Source organism: Panthera leo, chromosome B3 (genome assembly GCF_018350215.1).
Source record: "Panthera leo isolate Ple1 chromosome B3, P.leo_Ple1_pat1.1, whole genome shotgun sequence".
In the NCBI taxonomy this organism is placed as follows: Eukaryota; Metazoa; Chordata; class Mammalia; order Carnivora; family Felidae; genus Panthera; species Panthera leo.
The window spans coordinates 32783144-32802499 of NC_056684.1; the positions used below are offsets into that span (position 1 = coordinate 32783144).

Sequence of the window (19356 nt, forward strand, 5' to 3'; positions counted from 1 at the left end):
GAAGAGATTACGTTCTGTAATATTTTTCTATCTTCATCTGTGGTACATAAACTGGCATGTGGAAGTCAACAGATCTCTTAGTGACTGCATTTAAAGACACGCAAAGGGGCGCCTGAGTGACTCAGTTGGTTAAGCGTCCGACTCAGCTCAGGTCATGATCTTGCGATTCATGAGTTCAGGCCCCATGTCGGGCTCTGTGCTGACAGCTCAGAGCCTGGAGCCTGCTTCAGATTCTGTCTCTCCCTCTCTCTCTCCTCCCCCACTCAAGTTCTGTCTCTCTCTCTCTCTCTCTTTCAAAAATAAACATTAAAAAAATTAAAAGAAAATAAAGACATGTAAAGGTTTCAGAGATAAGCGTCCTCTGAAAAATACTTACTACAATCTTAAAGTAATCACTTGGGATAACCACATCTCCATTCTTGACCCACTTCACGGTTGGAGTCGGTTTCCCAGTCACTTCACATTCGAATACGATATCCATGGACTCATGAGCATATATATTCGTCGGCTGTTTCAAGAATTCTGGTTGGACTTTAAAATAGAAAGGAAATTAGGATATTAATAAAAATAAATATAGCTAGCTATTCACATTTCAAATAATTTTTTTAAATCATAGAATTCACAGGATTTTTACTTATTATTTGAGGCTTTCACATAGTTTTACAAAAGCATGTAACATATATTCAAAACATTTGTTGGAAAATTCATACATATCTTTACGAATTGTATTTTGGTACAATTAACTGGAAGGATAATTATAAAGATAATTTCTGAGATTCCTTGTTGATAAATATATATTAAGTGGACTATATTGAAGAAATTGATGATATGAATATTCTAAACTGTCTAAAAATGAGTATTAAAAGACTACTTCCCTAACATTTATACCATTTCGGAAGAACCATAACCAAAATTTTTTTAAAAACTGAGAAAACTAACATTTTTCTTGTCAGTCAGCTGAATAAGTAACAACAACAACAACAAACACCAAAAAAAAACCCAAAAAACCCAAAAAGGGAATATAAATGTCATATTAGAGGCCTTAAGTAGTTCACTCATGTAACATCCCTCATTGGTAACATCCCTCATTGCATGATATAGTTTTCAAGGGTGGGAGAAAGAGTGGCAGGACCTTCGGCAGAAAAAGTCTGAACATTCCAGTATCTCTCTCTCCCTGCCCTAAAGTTGTAAATCACTGACTTACAAATGACAGAGGAAGACTGAATTAGAAGGATAAGAATAGATCATTTAGTCAACCTCCAACCTAACATTGCAATTTCCTATACAACATCCTTGACAAGGGGTCTCATTGATCCCTATTTCAAAATTTCAAATGATAAGCCTCCCTGTATCAGAAAGCAGCAAGTTCCACTGTAGGGTAGTTCTATCAAATGAGCAACCATGACAACAGCAAGGGTTTGTTTTTGTTTTTGTTTTTAATGGTTGAGCTAAAATGTGCTTAGCCTGCTGGGATTTTGATTGGGATTGTTAAATTTGTGGCAATTTGACATCTTAACTATACTGAGTCTTCCTTTCCCTGAATTTGGTTTACCTTTCCATTTATTTAGTTCTGTGGTTTCTCTCATCATTGTTGCCTAGTTTTCAATATACAAATCTTGTTCATACTTTTTTTAGGTATTTCCCTAAGGATTCTGGTGCTACTTTTTTCATACTTAATTTTTTATTTAGTTTCCATTTTTTCACTGCTAATATGATTTACGTATATAACTTTTTATCCTATGCTCATGCTGAACTCACTCATTAGTTCTAGTAGCTTTTTATAGACAATTGGGGGATTATCTACATAAATAATCAGGTTGTCTGTGAATAGAGACAGTTTTATTTCTTCTCTTCCAATCTGCTTTGGTCTTTTTTTTCATTTTCTTGCCTACTCCACTGGCTAGAGGGCTAGACTGGGGCAGGTCCTGGGAACAAATCCAGGGTTAACGAAGAGTAAGAGTAGAGTAGAGCAAGTAGGTAGAACCCCAGAAACTGGTAGGAGCCAAGGATGGAAAGAACACATGATCTTAAGAAGCAACTTCCTGCTCATCATCAGTCAGACCCATGGTACCCCAGCAGGTTAACTTTCCACACACAAGCTCAGGTCTGTGGAATCTAGAAGATCTCCTGTGGACCAGTCTGGCCCATGGCTGTGTTCTCTGGCAGCAATTATACCCTCTCTGAGGTCTGAATTGCAACCTTAGACTGGGATGTCCTTTTCCAAGTTTGTTTGCTCCTTTTGCTCTAGACGTAGTACCTGATCCTTCAGTATTCCTTAGAGTCCTTTGTCCTTTTTAGTAGTTAAAACATTTTTACTAGTTAATAATTCTTTATATTAATATTTCTTTGTTCAAATTCCTGGTGTGATTTTTGGCCCCTGACTGGACCCGGGCTAATACACTAATGTAAGTCTCATACACGCTGCCAATATTTCTTCCCAATTTTTTCTTTTGTCTTTTAACTTAAGGCACCTGTTGTTCTACCAAAATTGTCAATTTGTATGTGGTAAAATTTATCAGTTCTCCCTTTTTTGGCATCTATATTTTGTTATTCTTGCTTCAAAGGTTTTCCCTGCCTCCATACTATAAAAATATTCACTTGCAATTTCTTCTAGTATGTCTGGGAAACAATCTGGACATCACCAAGTATCCAGCTTTACATTTTTCTAAATGGCAACCTCAGTAATCCCAATAACATTACATGATTTGAAATCGCTTTTTGGTTTTAACTTTAAAAAAAAATTTGTTTTGAGATAGAGAAAGAGAGAGAGAGAGAGAACGAGCAGGGGAGGGGTAGAGAGAAAGGGAGAGAGAATCCCAAGCAGGCTCCATGCTGGCAGCACAGAGCCCGATGTGGGGCTCAATCTCACAACCCTGAGATCATGACTGAAGCTGAAATCAAGAGTTTGACACTCAACTGACTAAGCCACCTAGGCACCCCAAAATCGTTTTAATATTAAAATCCTATGTATTCTTGAGGGGCAGTTATTTCTGGATACTATGTGGTTTCCCTGATCTGTCTATTCCTGCACTAGAACCAAAAACTTAATGACTGTAACTACACATTTTAAAATATTTATTTCCTCAAAACTTTCATCATATTGTTAGTTTTTTGTTTTGTTTTGTTTTGAATTCCAGATGAATTTAGACTCACCTTTGGTCAAGTTTATCTGCTCTTTCTCAAAGAAAGCATACAAACAAGAACAACCCAGAGTTTTCATTTTAGTGCAATAAATTTTAGATGCAGGAAAAAATAACGTATTTTCAATCCTGAGTGTTCCCTATTTAAAATCAGATGTTTAAGCTTATTTGAATATTATTCAATAATGATTTACTTTAAAGACACTGCAATGACTGAAGTCAAGAGATTTACACATGAGTTCTGGTTTTACCAGTAGACATTTTGTTGGCCATGGGTTTCAGTCTGCTCCTATACTAAATAAGGAACTCAACTGGACTATTCCTAAATACACCAAGGTCTCTAACCAACTGCAACATCATGATTTTGGTTTATGTATCTGATGTATGATAATAGCTAACATTCACGAGTACCTTCCACTTCTTATCATTATCTCCCACAACAACCCTACTATTTAGGTCCATTTTATAGACAAGGATACTAACACACCGAGAGGCTAAGTAGCTCCATCAGGCCACAAGGCTTAGTCAGTGACAGATCCGGATTTTGAACCTAAGCGGTCTGACTTTAAACCCTATGTTCTAACTTTTTACTTTAGAGAAAGTGATAATAAACCCCATGTACTGTCATATAGCTTCCACAATTATCAACTCATGGCCAGTGTATTTCATCATCTATATCCTAACCTACCCCATGTCTTTCCCCAGGTTACTCTGAAAGCAAATCCCGGGTATCGCTTTATTATATATAAGTATTTAAGTAAATTCCTCTATAAAACAAGAATTCCCATTTCTAAACAAAACTATAATACCATCATCAGGTTGGTATCCACAATAATTTCTCAATATCATCAATTAGCCATCAATTAGTTAATTTTACTAACTGGCCTACATTTAAAAAAATGATTTATTTGAATTGGACAAACAAGGTACATTCATTGGTATGAATCTGTTGCTTACTTTTCTTTTAACCTACATGTTTCCTCTTTATCTCCTATCTTTGTTTGCAATTAATTTGCTGTAGAAATCATCTGCTCTATAAAGTTTCTTGCAGTCTGTCTTTTGCTGACTGCATGCCATGGTGGTATTTAAACACATTCGTCCTGCATTTAGCAGTTAAATGTAGAAGCTTGACTGGAGTTAGGCTCCTTCTTATTTTTTCAAGTCTATTTCATAAGTAGTGCCATGGTCCTTCCGTCAGGAGAGTTCATAACGTGTGACCATCTCTCTTTTTGTGATGTTAGCAGTCTTATATACTGTGAAATAATAATATTCTTATTCTGTCATTCCTTCTATAAAAAAAAAAATCCCATCAATTATTTGGTTATCCTTAAATATACCTCTCAAAGAAAGAGCAGGATAAATGTTTGATTTCTTCCCTTATCAATTTTTCAAAATAATGGTCTGGCTCTCTAATATTCTCCCAACTGAAGGGAATCACTGAAGGGTTTTTTAAAAAGTACTCTTATGATTTCATGGATTAAAATAAATTTGATTTGTTTCAATCCATGCAAGTTATTATTCTTTTGATTCACAAACTATCCCCCTTTCTGACTACTGGAAGCCTGAGTCCACTGAAAGTTCCTGAGTCCTTTTTGACATGATCCTAGTGGTCTTTGGTATTTTCTGGTCACAGTTTTAGGCCCTATTTGTGGACAAAACTAGCAATTATATACTTTTTAAATATAAAATTGATCATGATTTCATCCTGTTCTCCAATTAAATTCAAAACCATAGGTTTTAACTAGATCATAATAATTTCACATCTGTATTTCTTTTCTCTCATACTAAAAATCCATTCTCACTGACACCAACTCATATGTTTTATCTTACACTCAGTAGGCTCAGAATAATGATACCAATGTTTCCACCAACAATATAATACCAGAAAGCAGCTCAAGATTTTTGTAGTTTTTTTTGTCCTCAGCATATATCCCATTAGATATATATGGTCCAATTGGCATTTTACATTTATTTGTAATAATAACTTTCTTTTTTTTAAATGTTTATTTGAGAGAAAGAGAGAGAATGAATCCCAAGTGGTCTCCATGCTGTCAGTGTAGAACTCCACTTGGGGCTCAATCCCACAAACCTGTGAGGTCATGACCTAAACTGAGCCACCCAGGCGCCCCTGTAATAACTTTTACTTGGAATTGTAACTTTCTGTGTGGCTACACTACCAACTAGATACACATTTGGAGTCATTTGTTTCATTCTACTTTCCCCTTTCTGAAATTAGTTCGTAAAATCTACAAAAGGAAGGTATACTCAAACAAGTCTTGCTTCTACCCCTGCTTTCTCCACCCTGTTCTCTCTCTTCCCCTATAGGTAGCCATTAAAAAATTTTTTTTAAGGTTCAGCCTCCCATTTTAAAACTTATAAGCAAACACACACAATTTGTCCCCACCTCTCTTCTTCAGATTAAATAGTAATGAGGGAGTGGCTAAGGACAAAGTACAAGCTAGCAGACCACCCCCTTCCCCCACGGTGGGATACGTGTGATATTCCTCAGGCACTCCTTGTTGCCCAAGAACAAAGGAAAGGAAACAAAACAAATGGCCAACTGACAGAGATCACAGTCATACAGGAGTCTCCATCAGTTTGCAAATATCTTAGTAAATTACAAGAAAAAGGCAATCTTATCAATAACCTGATCTCCAGAAACTGTAGACTCAGTTTCCTGGAACTCTAACATCACCCTTCCATAGTGATGTAGGGAACACAGGCAAGAAGGAAATAGCAGGTAAAATTAAATTCCCTTATAACCTGCAGCCCATTGACAAATACTTGAGGCAAATACAGAATATAACATTTCTCCAGGAATCCTCTGCTGTCACAATGTTAATGCCTTACTAGGGGGGAAACAACCAGCTTGATAATAGCAATGCCTCAATTTTAAGAGTCCTCTTTAGCATGTCAAAGTCCCTCTGGAGGCCTCCCATATGCCTTTACCTCCCCAACTCCACAGTATAAAACCAGCCATTCTTCACAACCACAGTGCAGCTCCTTCTGCCCACAGGTCCTGTCCCGGTGCTTTAATAAAATCACCTTTTTGCATCAAAGACATCTTCAAGAATTCTTGGCCGTCAGCTCTGGACCACCCCATCGTCACCCCAAAACCTCATCAGTAACACACTGAACAATCTTTGTCTGCCTTTAAAGCCTGCAATCTTAACTACTAGGGTATCATGTTTATGAGGAAATGATGTATTTCTTGAATCTCAAGGACTGAGACTCCCCGTAAGGCAGAGTAAGTAATTCTGGAAAACACAGCAAAATCCTCTTCAAAAAATCCCAATTAATATGATTTTAGCATGCATTTTTAGTAAACAGACTTTCAAAGACTATTAGAAAAAAATAATCACAATGTTCAATTCATCATTTACTTTTTCCCTTTCATGAATTACAAAATATAGCCTTTAAAATGTGCTCTGGATTTTAACTTCTCTGTATATAGTATTCACACCAATTAAACACAATGTAAGAGCAGATGTTTGTGGTTGGGAAGTTAAATTGATAACCAGAGAGCAAATGAGTCAATTACCATAAGAAAATAAGCGTCGTAATGGAAGATTATGCATTTTGTTACCAAAGAGATAATTAACCTTCAAATTCTCTTTGACAGCTCCCTATCCCTTCTAATGCCATCATCATTACAAGAATAATTTTAATTGCTAAATGCACAAGTAGAATTTAATACTAAAACATATTATACTTGCAAAATTCTTTTGCTGGAAACATCACTTAATTCCATCACTGTTTTGCAACGTTGGAAATTACCACTCAATTCAAACAGAAAACAATGTAGGGCCAACAGCAATGTTTCAAGGTTACTTTATTATGCTCTTATTTGGAAGATTATAACAGTTTTCATTTACATTACCTCTGAATTGTTGGAATTTCTATTGTTGCATTTTAAAGGTTTAAGCATTGGAATTCCTAAAAAGCTCTTTAAGTAGAGAAATAAATCAATTCTGTCCATTTTACTTAAACTGCACACTTGCTGTTCTTAAGCTTCTTTTCAATTATTCACAAAATTACATGTAAGTCCTTAAAAAACAACAACAACAAAAAAAACCCCAACAAATAAAACCCAAGCATTTTAACAGGCTTAAATTCCTTGAGGATGTCATTTGGCAATCTAATCAACAAGTCTGCTTTAAGTACTGTCTCAACTAACAAAGCAAAAATACATTAGAGCTCTCCAACATTTCTCAAGAAAGCCTCTCCTTCCAAAGAAAGTGAATAGGTTTTCCTTACTCTCCAGGAGGAAATTATAACTATGGAGCAACATTGTGACAAAGTTGCCATATGACCTTGAAATTTTGTCTCCTTCCTTCCCCACGCCTCCAGCTTCATCACATTTCCTTAATTCTCTCCCTCAAGTTATCTAACAGGTACTCAGTTGTCCTTAGGATCTTAACTAAAAACATTTCCTGATCCACTTCTCCCCCAGTTTTTGGCTATCACTGCCCTATTTACCATTGAAAACCCAGCAGATCTATTTACCATTGGCTATCTTGGCTATCACTGCCCTATTTATCATTGAAAACCCAAACAGATGCTCAATGTCTATTTGTCAGCATGAATGGTTATTTGAATTCTAAAACTTCCATTAATCAGCAGAAGATGCTCAGATAAGAATTTTTCTCAAGGATTCTCAAGTTTTTCACAGATTCAACGTTTCATACCATTGTTTCTCCAACAAGAGTTCATAAATTTATTCTTTGCTATCTGTGAATTTTCTGCATGAATTTTAAATGTTTATGATAATGTAAAAATTTAATAAGCATGTTATTTCAGCACTCACATTCATGTTTACCAGTTGGCTCTGTAATGGCAGAATTCAATCCCAATGCAATGTTACTCACACTTTGGGTCTTACGGTCCCTATACGTCTTAAACTTGAGAAACTGTGCTCTACAAGTAATTATTTTTTAAGAATTCTCAAAAATCTTTACTAAACATAAGCTCCCCTTCCTTCATAAGACTGGGACATACTTAATCTTTGCATGGTGTCACAATATTGCCATGATGAACATCAGCTGTGTACCACACCCCCAACAAAGAAGGTACCAGGGCCTCAAGGTTGATTACTTTTGCTTGGCACTATAAGTACATTAGATAGAAATGCTCCCTTAATAGCTGTACTCAATTTGTCAGTTCTCTGCTTTCAGCCTTGTAGCAGCATACAAATAACTTAGGATAAGGTTTCTCCAAGTGAGATCCACAGACTATTTGAAGAGTTACACAAAGTTCTGTATTGGGCCTGAGAAAAATACTGAGTGTTGGGCCTCACACTACCACATACTTGAGAACTGCAAAAGATGAGGCCACAAAATCCACATTTTAACAAGCTCTCTGAAATTACTCTCAACCATGGTAAAGTGTGAGAACCCTGTGTTAGGGGTCAGTCACTCAAGGAGATAACTACATACATTATCACAATTTATATAGAGAGAGAGCTCCCCAATTTTTGTGCCTGCTGGAACCATTGAATTCATTCATTTGCTCACTCATCAAACAAATATTCAATAAGCAACTACTGAGTTAAAAAAACATTTTAAAGGATACTGTGAAGGAGAATGACAATAAAGACATGCTTAATAAGCGTTATATAGATGGGAGTTCAAATAGAGAGCGAGATGACTAACTACCGATGCAGTGAAGAATACATAAAAAATTGGTCCAGTGGTTACCTCTCAAGAGGATAACTGGGAAACTGGCAAATGAAGAAAGATGGACAGTGACTTGTTGCCATATACTCTTCCCCTTGATTTTTAAAACTGTGGTAAAATACACATTACAGAAAATGTACAATCTAAACCATTTTAAAGTTTAAAAAAATTTTTTTAATGTTTATCTTTATTTTTGAGACAGAGAGAGACAGAGCATGAGTGGGGGAGAGGCAGAGAGAGAGGGAGACACAGAATCCGAAGCAGGCTCCAGGCTTCGAGCTGTCAGCACAGAGCCCGATGCGGGGCTCGAACTTGTCAACTGCGAGATCATGACCTGAGCCGAAGTCGGACTCTCAACCGACTGAGCCACCCAGGCGCCCCCAATCTAAACCATTTTTAAGTATACAGTTCAGTGGTATTAAGTACATTTACACTGCTGGGCAACCATCAGCATAATCCATCTCCAGAACTCTTTTCATCTTGTAAAACTGAAACTCTATACCCATTAAACAGTAACACCCCTTTCCTTCCCTCCCTACCAGCCACTGGCAACCACCCTTCTACTTTCTCTCTGCTTCTGACTACTCTAAGCACTTCACATGAATTGAATCATATTTTGTCTTAGCATACTGTCAACGTGCATCCATGTCGCAAAGCATGCGTCAGAACTTCCCTCCTTTACAAGGCTGAATAACATTCCATTGTATGTACATATCATGTTTTGTTTGTCCACTCATCTGCAACAACTGGGTTGCTTCTAACATTTTAGCTATCCTGAATAACGCTGCTACAAACATGAATGTACAGTTAACCCGGGAGACCATGCTTTCAATTCTTTTTGAATATATATCCAAAAGTGGAACTGATGGGTCATATGGTAAATTCTATTTTTAATTTATTGAGGAACCACCATACTGTTTTTGACAATGGCTACACATTCCCATTAATCGTAGAGAAGAGTTCCAATCAATTTCTCCACATCCTGGCCTATACTTGTTATTTTCTGTTTTGTTTTGTTTTGTTTTGTTTTGTTTTGTTTTGAGAGTAGCCATCCTAATTGGTGTGAGGTGCTATTTTATTGCACCATATACGTTTTTGAAACATTTGACTTTTCCTAGGTTCACAGACTATTTAAGAAAATTTTACTGAGTACTGGTTTGGATTTGTCTGTTCCCCCCTTCTCCCTATTCTTTCAGCTAGTTCTATCTACTGAGAGTGTCTTTGTTTTCTTTTCTCCTTCTCTCTACTTTCCTCATTTTCTAATTTTAAAAGCTGAATAAGTAGTCAATATAGAAGGAGTAAACAATACAAAAAAAAAAAAAAGAAAGAAAGAAAGAAAGAAAGAAAGAAAGAAAGAAACAGAGAACAGAAAACAAAAAATCCTTCTCTATACCAAGCCCCAAACTACCTGTCAATTATCATATCTTCCCCAGAGATAAACACTATTTTTGGTGGGTAAGCTTCCCAAACTTTTTTCTATGTATTCCAAACACATCTGCCTTCCTCCCTCCCTCCCTGCCTCTCTCTCTCTCTCTCTCTCTCTCTCTCTCTCTCTCTCTCTCTCTCTCTCACACACACACACACACACACACACACACACACACACACATACACACACACAGACACTTTAAAATATAGAATGGATCAGCCAACAAATACTCTTTGGCAACCTCGGTTTCTCTCACTTAATCAGTTTATACGACCATCTCTTTTTTGACAGCAGCACAGTGGTCCACAATCTGACTACACCATAATTTATTTTACCAGTAATGCTTTAATACACATCCTTATACACAGATCTTTGCACACATGTCAAAGAGTTTCAAAAGACTAGATTCCTAAAAGGAATAACTAGGTCATGGTGTTTTCCTATTTAAAGACTTTATACATATTACCAATCGTTGTATCAGCTTTATACTCCTGTCAGAGAATCACTATCAATGAGACTATTCAACACGCTCCTGGAAGTTCTAATAATGTAATGAAATAAGAAAAAGAAAATAAATATAAATATAGGGGTGGGGTTGGAAAAATCTCTCCCTGCCACTCCCCTCTCTCCAGTATACCATGGCAATGACTATTTAGAACATTCAAGAAAATCCCTCTCATGGAGAAATTTCAATGTGCATTGCTGTACTATTTGGGGGGGGGGGGGGAGGGGGCAGGACAATAATGTAATCAAGTGGATGATAATTAAACTATGGCACATCTAGTTAAAGTATATTACAGTCTTCCCAAAGTATAGGGAACATCAGTACTGGCATCATTTGGGAATTTATTAGAAACACAGCCTCCAGGGGCGCTGGGGTGGCTCAGTCGGTTGAGCATCTGACTTCGGCTCAGGTCATGATCTCATGGTCCGTGAGTTCGAGCCCCGTGTCGGGCTCTGTGCCAACAGCTCAGAGCCTAGAGCCTGCTTTGGATTCTGTGTCTCCCTCTCTCTCTGACCCTCCCCCGTTCATGTTCTGTCTCTATCTCAAAAATAAATAAATGTTAAACATTTAAAAAAAAAAAAAAAAGAAACACAGCCTCTGTACCCTACTCTAAACCCTCTGTCTGAATCAGTATTGGCATTTTAACAAGATCTTTAGGTGATTTGCATGCACATTAAAAGTTTGATAAGCACTGCTTTCAAGAATTTATATACTGATACAGTCTTATGTGTACAAACATGAAAAAACTAACGCTTAAAAAGTCAAAAAGCAATTTGCAGAGCAACACAGATGGTATGATCCTATTTGTTAACAAAAAAAACGAATATATTTCTAGATGTACATGTACACAAATGCTTTCTAAAAACATCCATAAGTATATATATACTAAACTAATGGCAAAGGTTACCTCTGAGAAACAGGGTGGGAATGGGAAAGGAGAAATGCAGAAGATTTACTTTGTGGATACAGTTTGATCCTTTAATAACATTATACTACTTATATAATTTAATTTTTTTTAATGTTTATTTATTTTTGAGAGAGAGAGAGTGTAAGTAGGGGAGGGGCAGAAAGACAGGGAGACACAGAATCCAATGCAGGCTGCACGCTCTGAGCTGTCAGCACAGAGCCTGACGCGGGGCTCAAACTCATGAACCTTGAGATCATGACCTGAGCCAAAGTTGGAAGCTTAACCGACTAAGCCACCCAGGCACCCCTGTTACTTACATAATTTAAAAAAGAAAAACAAAAACCAAATAAACTGAAAAGCGAATAGAGAAATAAATTTTTGTAAGCTAACAAAAAAAAAATGATTAACGTGCTTTTCAATGTCACTCATATTCTCATACAACCAAGAAAAGGTAAATTAAAAACTAATTCATGCTACAAAAATAATTAAATAGCTGAGACAAAAAGGTGCAGAGTCCTATCACATGGCCAAATTCTAAACACTGGAGGAAAAAGACCAAATGAACTTTCTGTTCTCACAGAGAATGACTTGAAAAAAATCACTGTTAGGAGACAATCAAATAAAATACAGGCAAAACAAATATTATGTAAGTGTATAGAAGACAGTAAAAAAGAAGTGTTATTTTTCTGGATTTTTGCCTTGTTTGTACTTTTATCAGTTCTTTTAAAAAAGTATTTGTTGTGGTTTCTTTTCTCATCGTAAATACTCATTTTGCACCTAATTTGATACTCATTTTCTTACAGAAGGCCTTAGTTTTCACTCCAGGCCCCACAGAAGCTAGATCTGCTTGTTACATTTAATGCTACTTCTACAAACATATTCGCTTGAATAGGCACAGAGTATCTCTGGAAGGATACAAAAGAAATTAATAGTAGTGGTTGCTTCTGTAAAGGGGGTAGGACACTAGGTAATATTTCATTATATATCATTTTGTATCTTCTATCTACCTTACCTATTAAAAACGTTGAGTTAAAAATAATAAAAGTGGAGAGACATGCATACACCTGGCTAGGCAGACATGCTTGTGTCAAAAGGTCAACCATAACTCTTTTATTTTTATTTATTTTTAATTTTTTTTTAACGTTTATTTATTTTTGAGACAGAGATAGACAGAGCATGAACGGGGGAGGGGCAGCGAGAGAGGGAGACACAGAATCGGAAGCAGGCTCCAGGCTCTGAGCCATCAGCCCAGAGCCCGACGCGGGGCTCGAACCCATGGACCGCGAGATCATGACCCGAAGTCGGACGCTTAACCAACTGAGCCACCCAGGCACCCCCCATAACTCTTTTAAAGTCAATCTACAAATTCAATAAAATGCCATTTAATATCCCAAGAAAAATTTTAAGAATATTTGACAAGCTGATTCCACAGTACATCTAGATGAAAAAATGTTGAGAAAAATAATTTTTTTGTGAATAACAATGAGAGGGGATCCTCTTAACAAAATATCTAAACAATAACTGAGACAGTACAGTATTGATGTAGGAATAGACAAATTTATCAATAAAATAGAGTCTAGAAATAAGACCTACACAATTTGGAAATCTGGATTATAAAGTGTGTTATTTCAAATAACTGGGTGGGGGAAGCAAGAACAGTGGTGGGGCAACAGGTAATCCATTTGGGGAAATATTACCATATAGCAAAAAAATCCCCACAAAAACCACCAAAACAAAAGAAAAACTCCAGATGGATCAAAAATCAAAAAGTAAAAATAAACTACAAAGCAATAGAAGAAAATGGGAAAGAATGTTTTTGAATAAGGGGGAGCAAGATACAATTCCAAAAGGAAAAATTCCAACATAGTTGACTACAAAGAAATAAAAATTCTCTGTATGATAAAATACACTTTAAAATTAAAAGACAAATTACAGGAATGTTCATGGCAGTTTTAAGTTGCTAAAAATTGGAAACAACTCATATGTCCATCAAAATGAATAAACAATTACGGTATATTCATACATTAGAATACTACTCAGCAAAAAAAGGAACAAACCACTGATACAAACAATCACATGGCTGCTTTCAAATAAGTATGCTGAAAGAAATAAGACAAAAACAGAGTGTATGCTATGCAATTCCATGTATGTGAAACTCCAGAAAATATAAACTAATCTATAAAGACAGAAAGTAGATTACTGGTTACTTAGAGATAAGGGGTGTGTGAAGGGCAGGTGGGAGTGCCAAGAGGCATCAGAAAATTTGGGGAGTAATGAATAAGTTAATTATCTAGATCTTGGTCATTGTTTCATGCATGTAAACCTAAAATTTATCAAACTGTACACTGTAAATGTATGCAGTACATTGATGTCAATTATATTTCAATGCAGCTGTTAAAAAAATACAGGTGAAATATTTGAATAAATTATTTGTAATTCATATGTCAAAGAATTGGTATTCAGAATACATTAAAAAATTCTACAAGTCAATAAAAGATAATCCAAACACTGTCCATTAAGAATGGACAATTAAAGAGAATAAAAAGTCAAAAAAAATCTGAAAGATGTCAAATCTCTTCTGAATTAAAAATCCACTACTAGGGAGTAAACAAAGTGATACCACCTTTCTGAATGGCAACCTGGCAAGATGTATCAATATTTAAAACATGAATACCTTTTATTTTAGCAATAACAGTCCTAGGAATAATCATAAAAAGATAAAGTGTACAAGCGGATATGTACGTCTATAGCAGTGTAATTTACCACAGTAAAACACTAGAAGCCACCTAAATATTTATTAAAAACCTGGATAAACACATGCAAACACTGGAATACTGTTATCGCAGGGGTCAGCAAAGTATGTTCCCTGTTTACAAATAAAGTTTTACTGGAATACAGTCATGCTCATTAGTTTAGGTAGAGTCTACAGCTGTTTTTCTACTACAATGGCAAAAATGAGTACTTGTGACAGGGACCAAAAGGTGCATGAGACTAAAACACTTATTATCCAGTCCTTTAAGAAAAGTTTACTGACTGCTGTAAACCACTATATACAATGTACATTTGTGTGTCCTGACACAGAAAGATGTGACCATGATACCCAATAAAAACATGCCAAAATCAGAATTAATGGTATCATTTCATATTTTAAGAAACATGGATTTATTGATGAGTTAATATATTTCACCAATATATATAAACTAAAATAAATATATAAACAACTAAATAAATTTATAAATATATATAAACTAAAATGTTAACCACAATGCTATTTGTGGGTGATGAAATTATAAGTGACTTATTTTTCTTAACTTTCCAGATTTCTTTTGGTTTTGCAGAGGGAATACATAATATCAAGTATTTCTTATAATCTAAAAAAGTGATGAAATTATTTTTGTAATATCAATTTACATTCTGGAGAAATAATTTTATAATCTCATTACAGAAACCTTGAATGAGTGAATACGGTTTGCTGAAGAATAATCCAATCAAACCCAGTAAATGATCATTAAGCTTATTGTGAACTAATTCCTCATCTCCAAAGATGAAAAGCTTGTTCTTAAACATGTTCCTGATTTATCAAACTGCTACTGGCATATTTTTCATTCTTTACTACTCATGAAAATTCTCCAAATTGGCCTAACTTAGAAAAATCTTTGCTTCCTTTGTCCATATGCAAATAAGAATATATTTATTTGAAAATTCTACACAGCAGCTGAAAATAAGCATTTTAGTTCTTGTAGAAGTTCAGTAAATCACAAGCTTCAGCAGTTTAGTACAAAGCAGAATATCTGTTTTTCAAACCGTTGACCCACTGGTGTACCTAGGGCAGTCCAGTGGGCATAGTCAACTCTGGTGCAGAAACTGAGAAAGGACAGTCTGTAGAGGTTAAAAACAATAATCAAACCAACGTAAAGTTAAAGTTGGTCTGCTTTTTATTACCACCATGTGCCAGCAATTCTCCACAACGTCAGTGATACAAGCCTCCTTCCCATCAGAGTGGACTCCCCCACTACTACTTTGTTAGCTGACCCTTCCTTTGGTGTTTCGTGACATCAATGTTTAAAAATACGGAACAGGAAGAGAGGATGGGGTGAACAGAAAACAGTGCATCTTACATAGTGTGAGTAGGTACTGTTTCGTAAAATGTTTGCTTCAGAGACAGATATATCTGTAGTTACCTATATCTATAACCTGTCTACATAATAGATATAGATCAATAGAAAGGTGCAGGATCCAATATATATATTGAATTGTGGCATAAAATGTATTTCTTACTATTTGTAGTAGTTAAAAATGTTTAAAAAGCACTGGGGGAGAATAAAGACCCTCATGAAGTGGTATACACTGCTTGAAGAGAACACACTAGGAATAAGAAGTTCCAGGCTTTTACTGCTAGCTTTGCCTTCAAGTGCATTTTGTGACATTAGGGAAATTACTTTTCCTTGAAAGGATATAAGACATATGCATGTGAAAACTGCTAATACAAAAGGCATTTAAGGAATTTGCCAGGTATACTCATACAATGTAAATGTGATAAAGTATAGATTATATTTTATGAATAAAATAAAAGGTGCTTGATATTTCTAATATGATAAAATTTCTTGGCACATAAAAATGTCTCATAATTCCACTGTCCTGTTACAATTTTTTTAAAAATTCAGCAGCAACTATTTTCAGTTTCCCAAGAAAAAGGTTTAAGAGGAAAATGTAATTTCGAGACTTATGGAAGCTTTATCAATCAGTAGATTAGTAACAATACCCCCTCTAGGGTTTTATAAGTGAAAAGGAAACTAAATTTTGTGGAGCATCAGCTATGAGTCAAATATGATAACATGTGCTTTATCTATTAAATCCCTTTAGAGTCTCAAAATGTAAAATGCATTGATAGGTATAATTCTGTTACACAATCACTGGAAATTAGTCCTTATGATCCCCTGAGAAGGGCAGACGATAAGAGCTCTGGCCAATGCACTTGCTTAATACTACTTTCTCACTTGAACACACTAGTGTGATGTAGTGTATGTTCTACAGCTCCCTTTAATCTAGAGCTCAAGGTCAATGCTTCACAAACAATTTACCTCACAAGTATGGAAATAGAATATTCTCTGGGGCACGTGGGTGGCTCAGTCAGTTGAGCTTCTAAATCTTGATTTTGGCTTGGGTCATGATCTCACAGTTTGTGAGTTCGAGCCCCAGGTCGGACTTCGCACTGACAGTGAGGAGCCTGCTTGGGATTCATTTTCTTTCTCTCTCTCTCTCTCTCTCTCTCTCTCTCTCTCTCCCCCTTTCTCTCTTCTCTTCTTGTCTCTTCTCTCCTCTTCTCTCTCTCTCTCAAAATAAATAAATACACTTTAAAAAAATTCTCAAGGGTTTTGGGAAAATGGTATTTTACCTCTGCTAATGTGAGGATTAGGTTTGATAATTAGGTTTTTTTAAAATACTTATAATTAGGTGAAGACTAATATACTAGGCCAATTTAATTATTTACTCAAGGTACAGGTATTATGAAATAGCAGTTTACAGAGGCAAACATAATTGGAATTGAATTGGAATTTACAGATATTTCATAGCACATTTGACATTATTCTTTTGCTTCTTCCAGAGAAATTCAAACAGCTATATTGAGAAAAATTCCAAATCCAAAAATAATAGAAGTAGTAGTGATAGCTAAAATTCAACTATTTCTAAAGACATATAAAGCAAAGACCTGAAATTAATATCGTTAAATATTTTAGGGGGCACCTGGGTGGCTCAGTCAGTTAAGTATCCGACTTCAGCTCAGGTCATGATCTCGCAGGTCATGGGTTCGAGCCCCGTACTGGGCTCTGTGCTGACAGCTGGGAGCCTGGAGCCTGCTTCAGATCCTGTGCCTCCCTCTCTCTCTGCCCCTCCCCTGCTTATGCTCTGTTCGGTCTCTCTCTCTCAAAAATAAACATTAAAAAAAATTTTTTTAATAAGAAAAAATTTAAAAAAATATTTTAACTTTTCGATTTCCCACATCTTTCAGGTACCAATAAATAAGATGCATCACCTACATACAAAATCAATACTCTAAAAAACTTAGAAATTTCACAAAGGAAGATACAAAAATGACCAACAAGCAGATGGTAAACTACTCAACATCATTAATCATCAGGGAAATGCAAATTAAAGCGAGAGAGATACCATTTCACATCCACCAGGATGACTACAATTAAAAAGACTGCTAGCTAAGATGCGGAGCAAAGAGAACTCACATACACTGTTGGCAGTAATATTAATTGGTACAACCACTCTGGGGAAAGATCAGCCACAACAGGAATACTCCTTATCACCAAAAAGACACAGACTCCTACTGCATGCAACAATGTGAAAGAATTTTAAATGTTATGCTTGGTGAAAGAAGCCTCACAAAAACAAGTACCAATGACCTTCACCCATTTCACAAACACACACACCCCACCTCTGACAGCTACCAATCTAGATATTCTCTGTATCTATGAATTCAGGTTTTTCTGTTGTTGATGGTTTGTTTTGTTTTGTCTTGTTTTTTTAGATTCCATGTATCAATGAAATCATACGGTATTTGTCTTTCTCTGACTTACTCCACTTAGCAAAATGCCCTGAGGGCCCATCCATGTTGTTGAAAATAACAAAAAAAAAAAAAACAATGCTTAAATAAAGTCTGGACTGATTGTCCATTTCTGATTCACAATGTGACGTCAAGAATTCAAGCAATTAGATTCACCTGTTAAAAACATCCAGCGTCATGTTTTTTCTTCTACTTTCTGAGCAAGAATCACTGAAATCAACTAGACAAGAATGAGTGTCAGAGACAAAGCTGACACATAGTATCGCAGCTTTTATCACCCTGGGCTAGAAATGCCTAATGACTTCACTGTGTCACCTATTGTACCCTCGAGGATGAAGACTGCAACCCATTTGCCATTCTATCTCCAGTAACACTAGATTCTGCCCTATGCCTAACTTGAAGTACTGAATAAATATTGCTTGAAAAATATCTTTGATAATACTTTTTAAAAAATGTATATTTATTTTTGAGAGAGAGGGAGACAGAGCGCAAGCGAGGGAGGGGCAGAGAGTGGAGACACAGAATCCAAAGCAGGCTCCGGACTGAGCTGTCAGCACAGAGCATGACACGGGGCTCGAACCCATGGACTGCAAGATCATGACCTGAGCTGAAGTCAGATGCTTAACTGACTGACCCACCCAGGCGCCCACTTTGATATTACTTTTAAGATAGTCATTGAAACGCTGTATTTGTAATCACGGACAAGAAAAATATTAACACAAAGAATGGAGAAGATGTGGGGTGGAGACTATCCCCTTCCTATTTAGCTTCCATTAGAGAAGTTCCATGTTTATCTATTTTAAGTTTCTTGCTTAGAAAGTAAATCTTCCTTGAGTTCCCTCCATCCTCCCACCTCCAAAAAGTTTGAAAAGCACTGACATGATCTCACCTTCAGAAATTTCTCTGGACAAAAAGACCAATAAAGTGCTCATTATCATTACAATGGGGATTGGGGAAAATGCAGAACAGATTTAATTTCATTTAAGCTGTCAAGTTATTCTCACAATTTATATCACTGCAGGGAAGTTAGCTTTCAGATACACTGAGGATAACAGTGCTGTATTGATAAGATATTCTGGTTGGGGTAAGATTCCTTTCCTGTGCATAAACTGGGTTCACCTGAAAG

General features: G+C 36.1%; 1 protein-coding gene across 7 annotated transcripts in view; it reads right to left on the minus strand.

The window, feature by feature from the left end:
* Positions 1-19356, minus strand: part of NEO1 (neogenin 1) — a 234108-nt gene that overhangs the window by 108243 nt on the left and 106509 nt on the right. For all 7 annotated transcript variants that reach the window (XM_042941469.1, XM_042941466.1, XM_042941471.1 and 4 more), the window contains one exon: positions 377-531. In XM_042941469.1, the coding sequence (XP_042797403.1) occupies positions 377-531 (155 nt within the window). The remainder of the gene's footprint in view (positions 1-376; positions 532-19356) is intronic.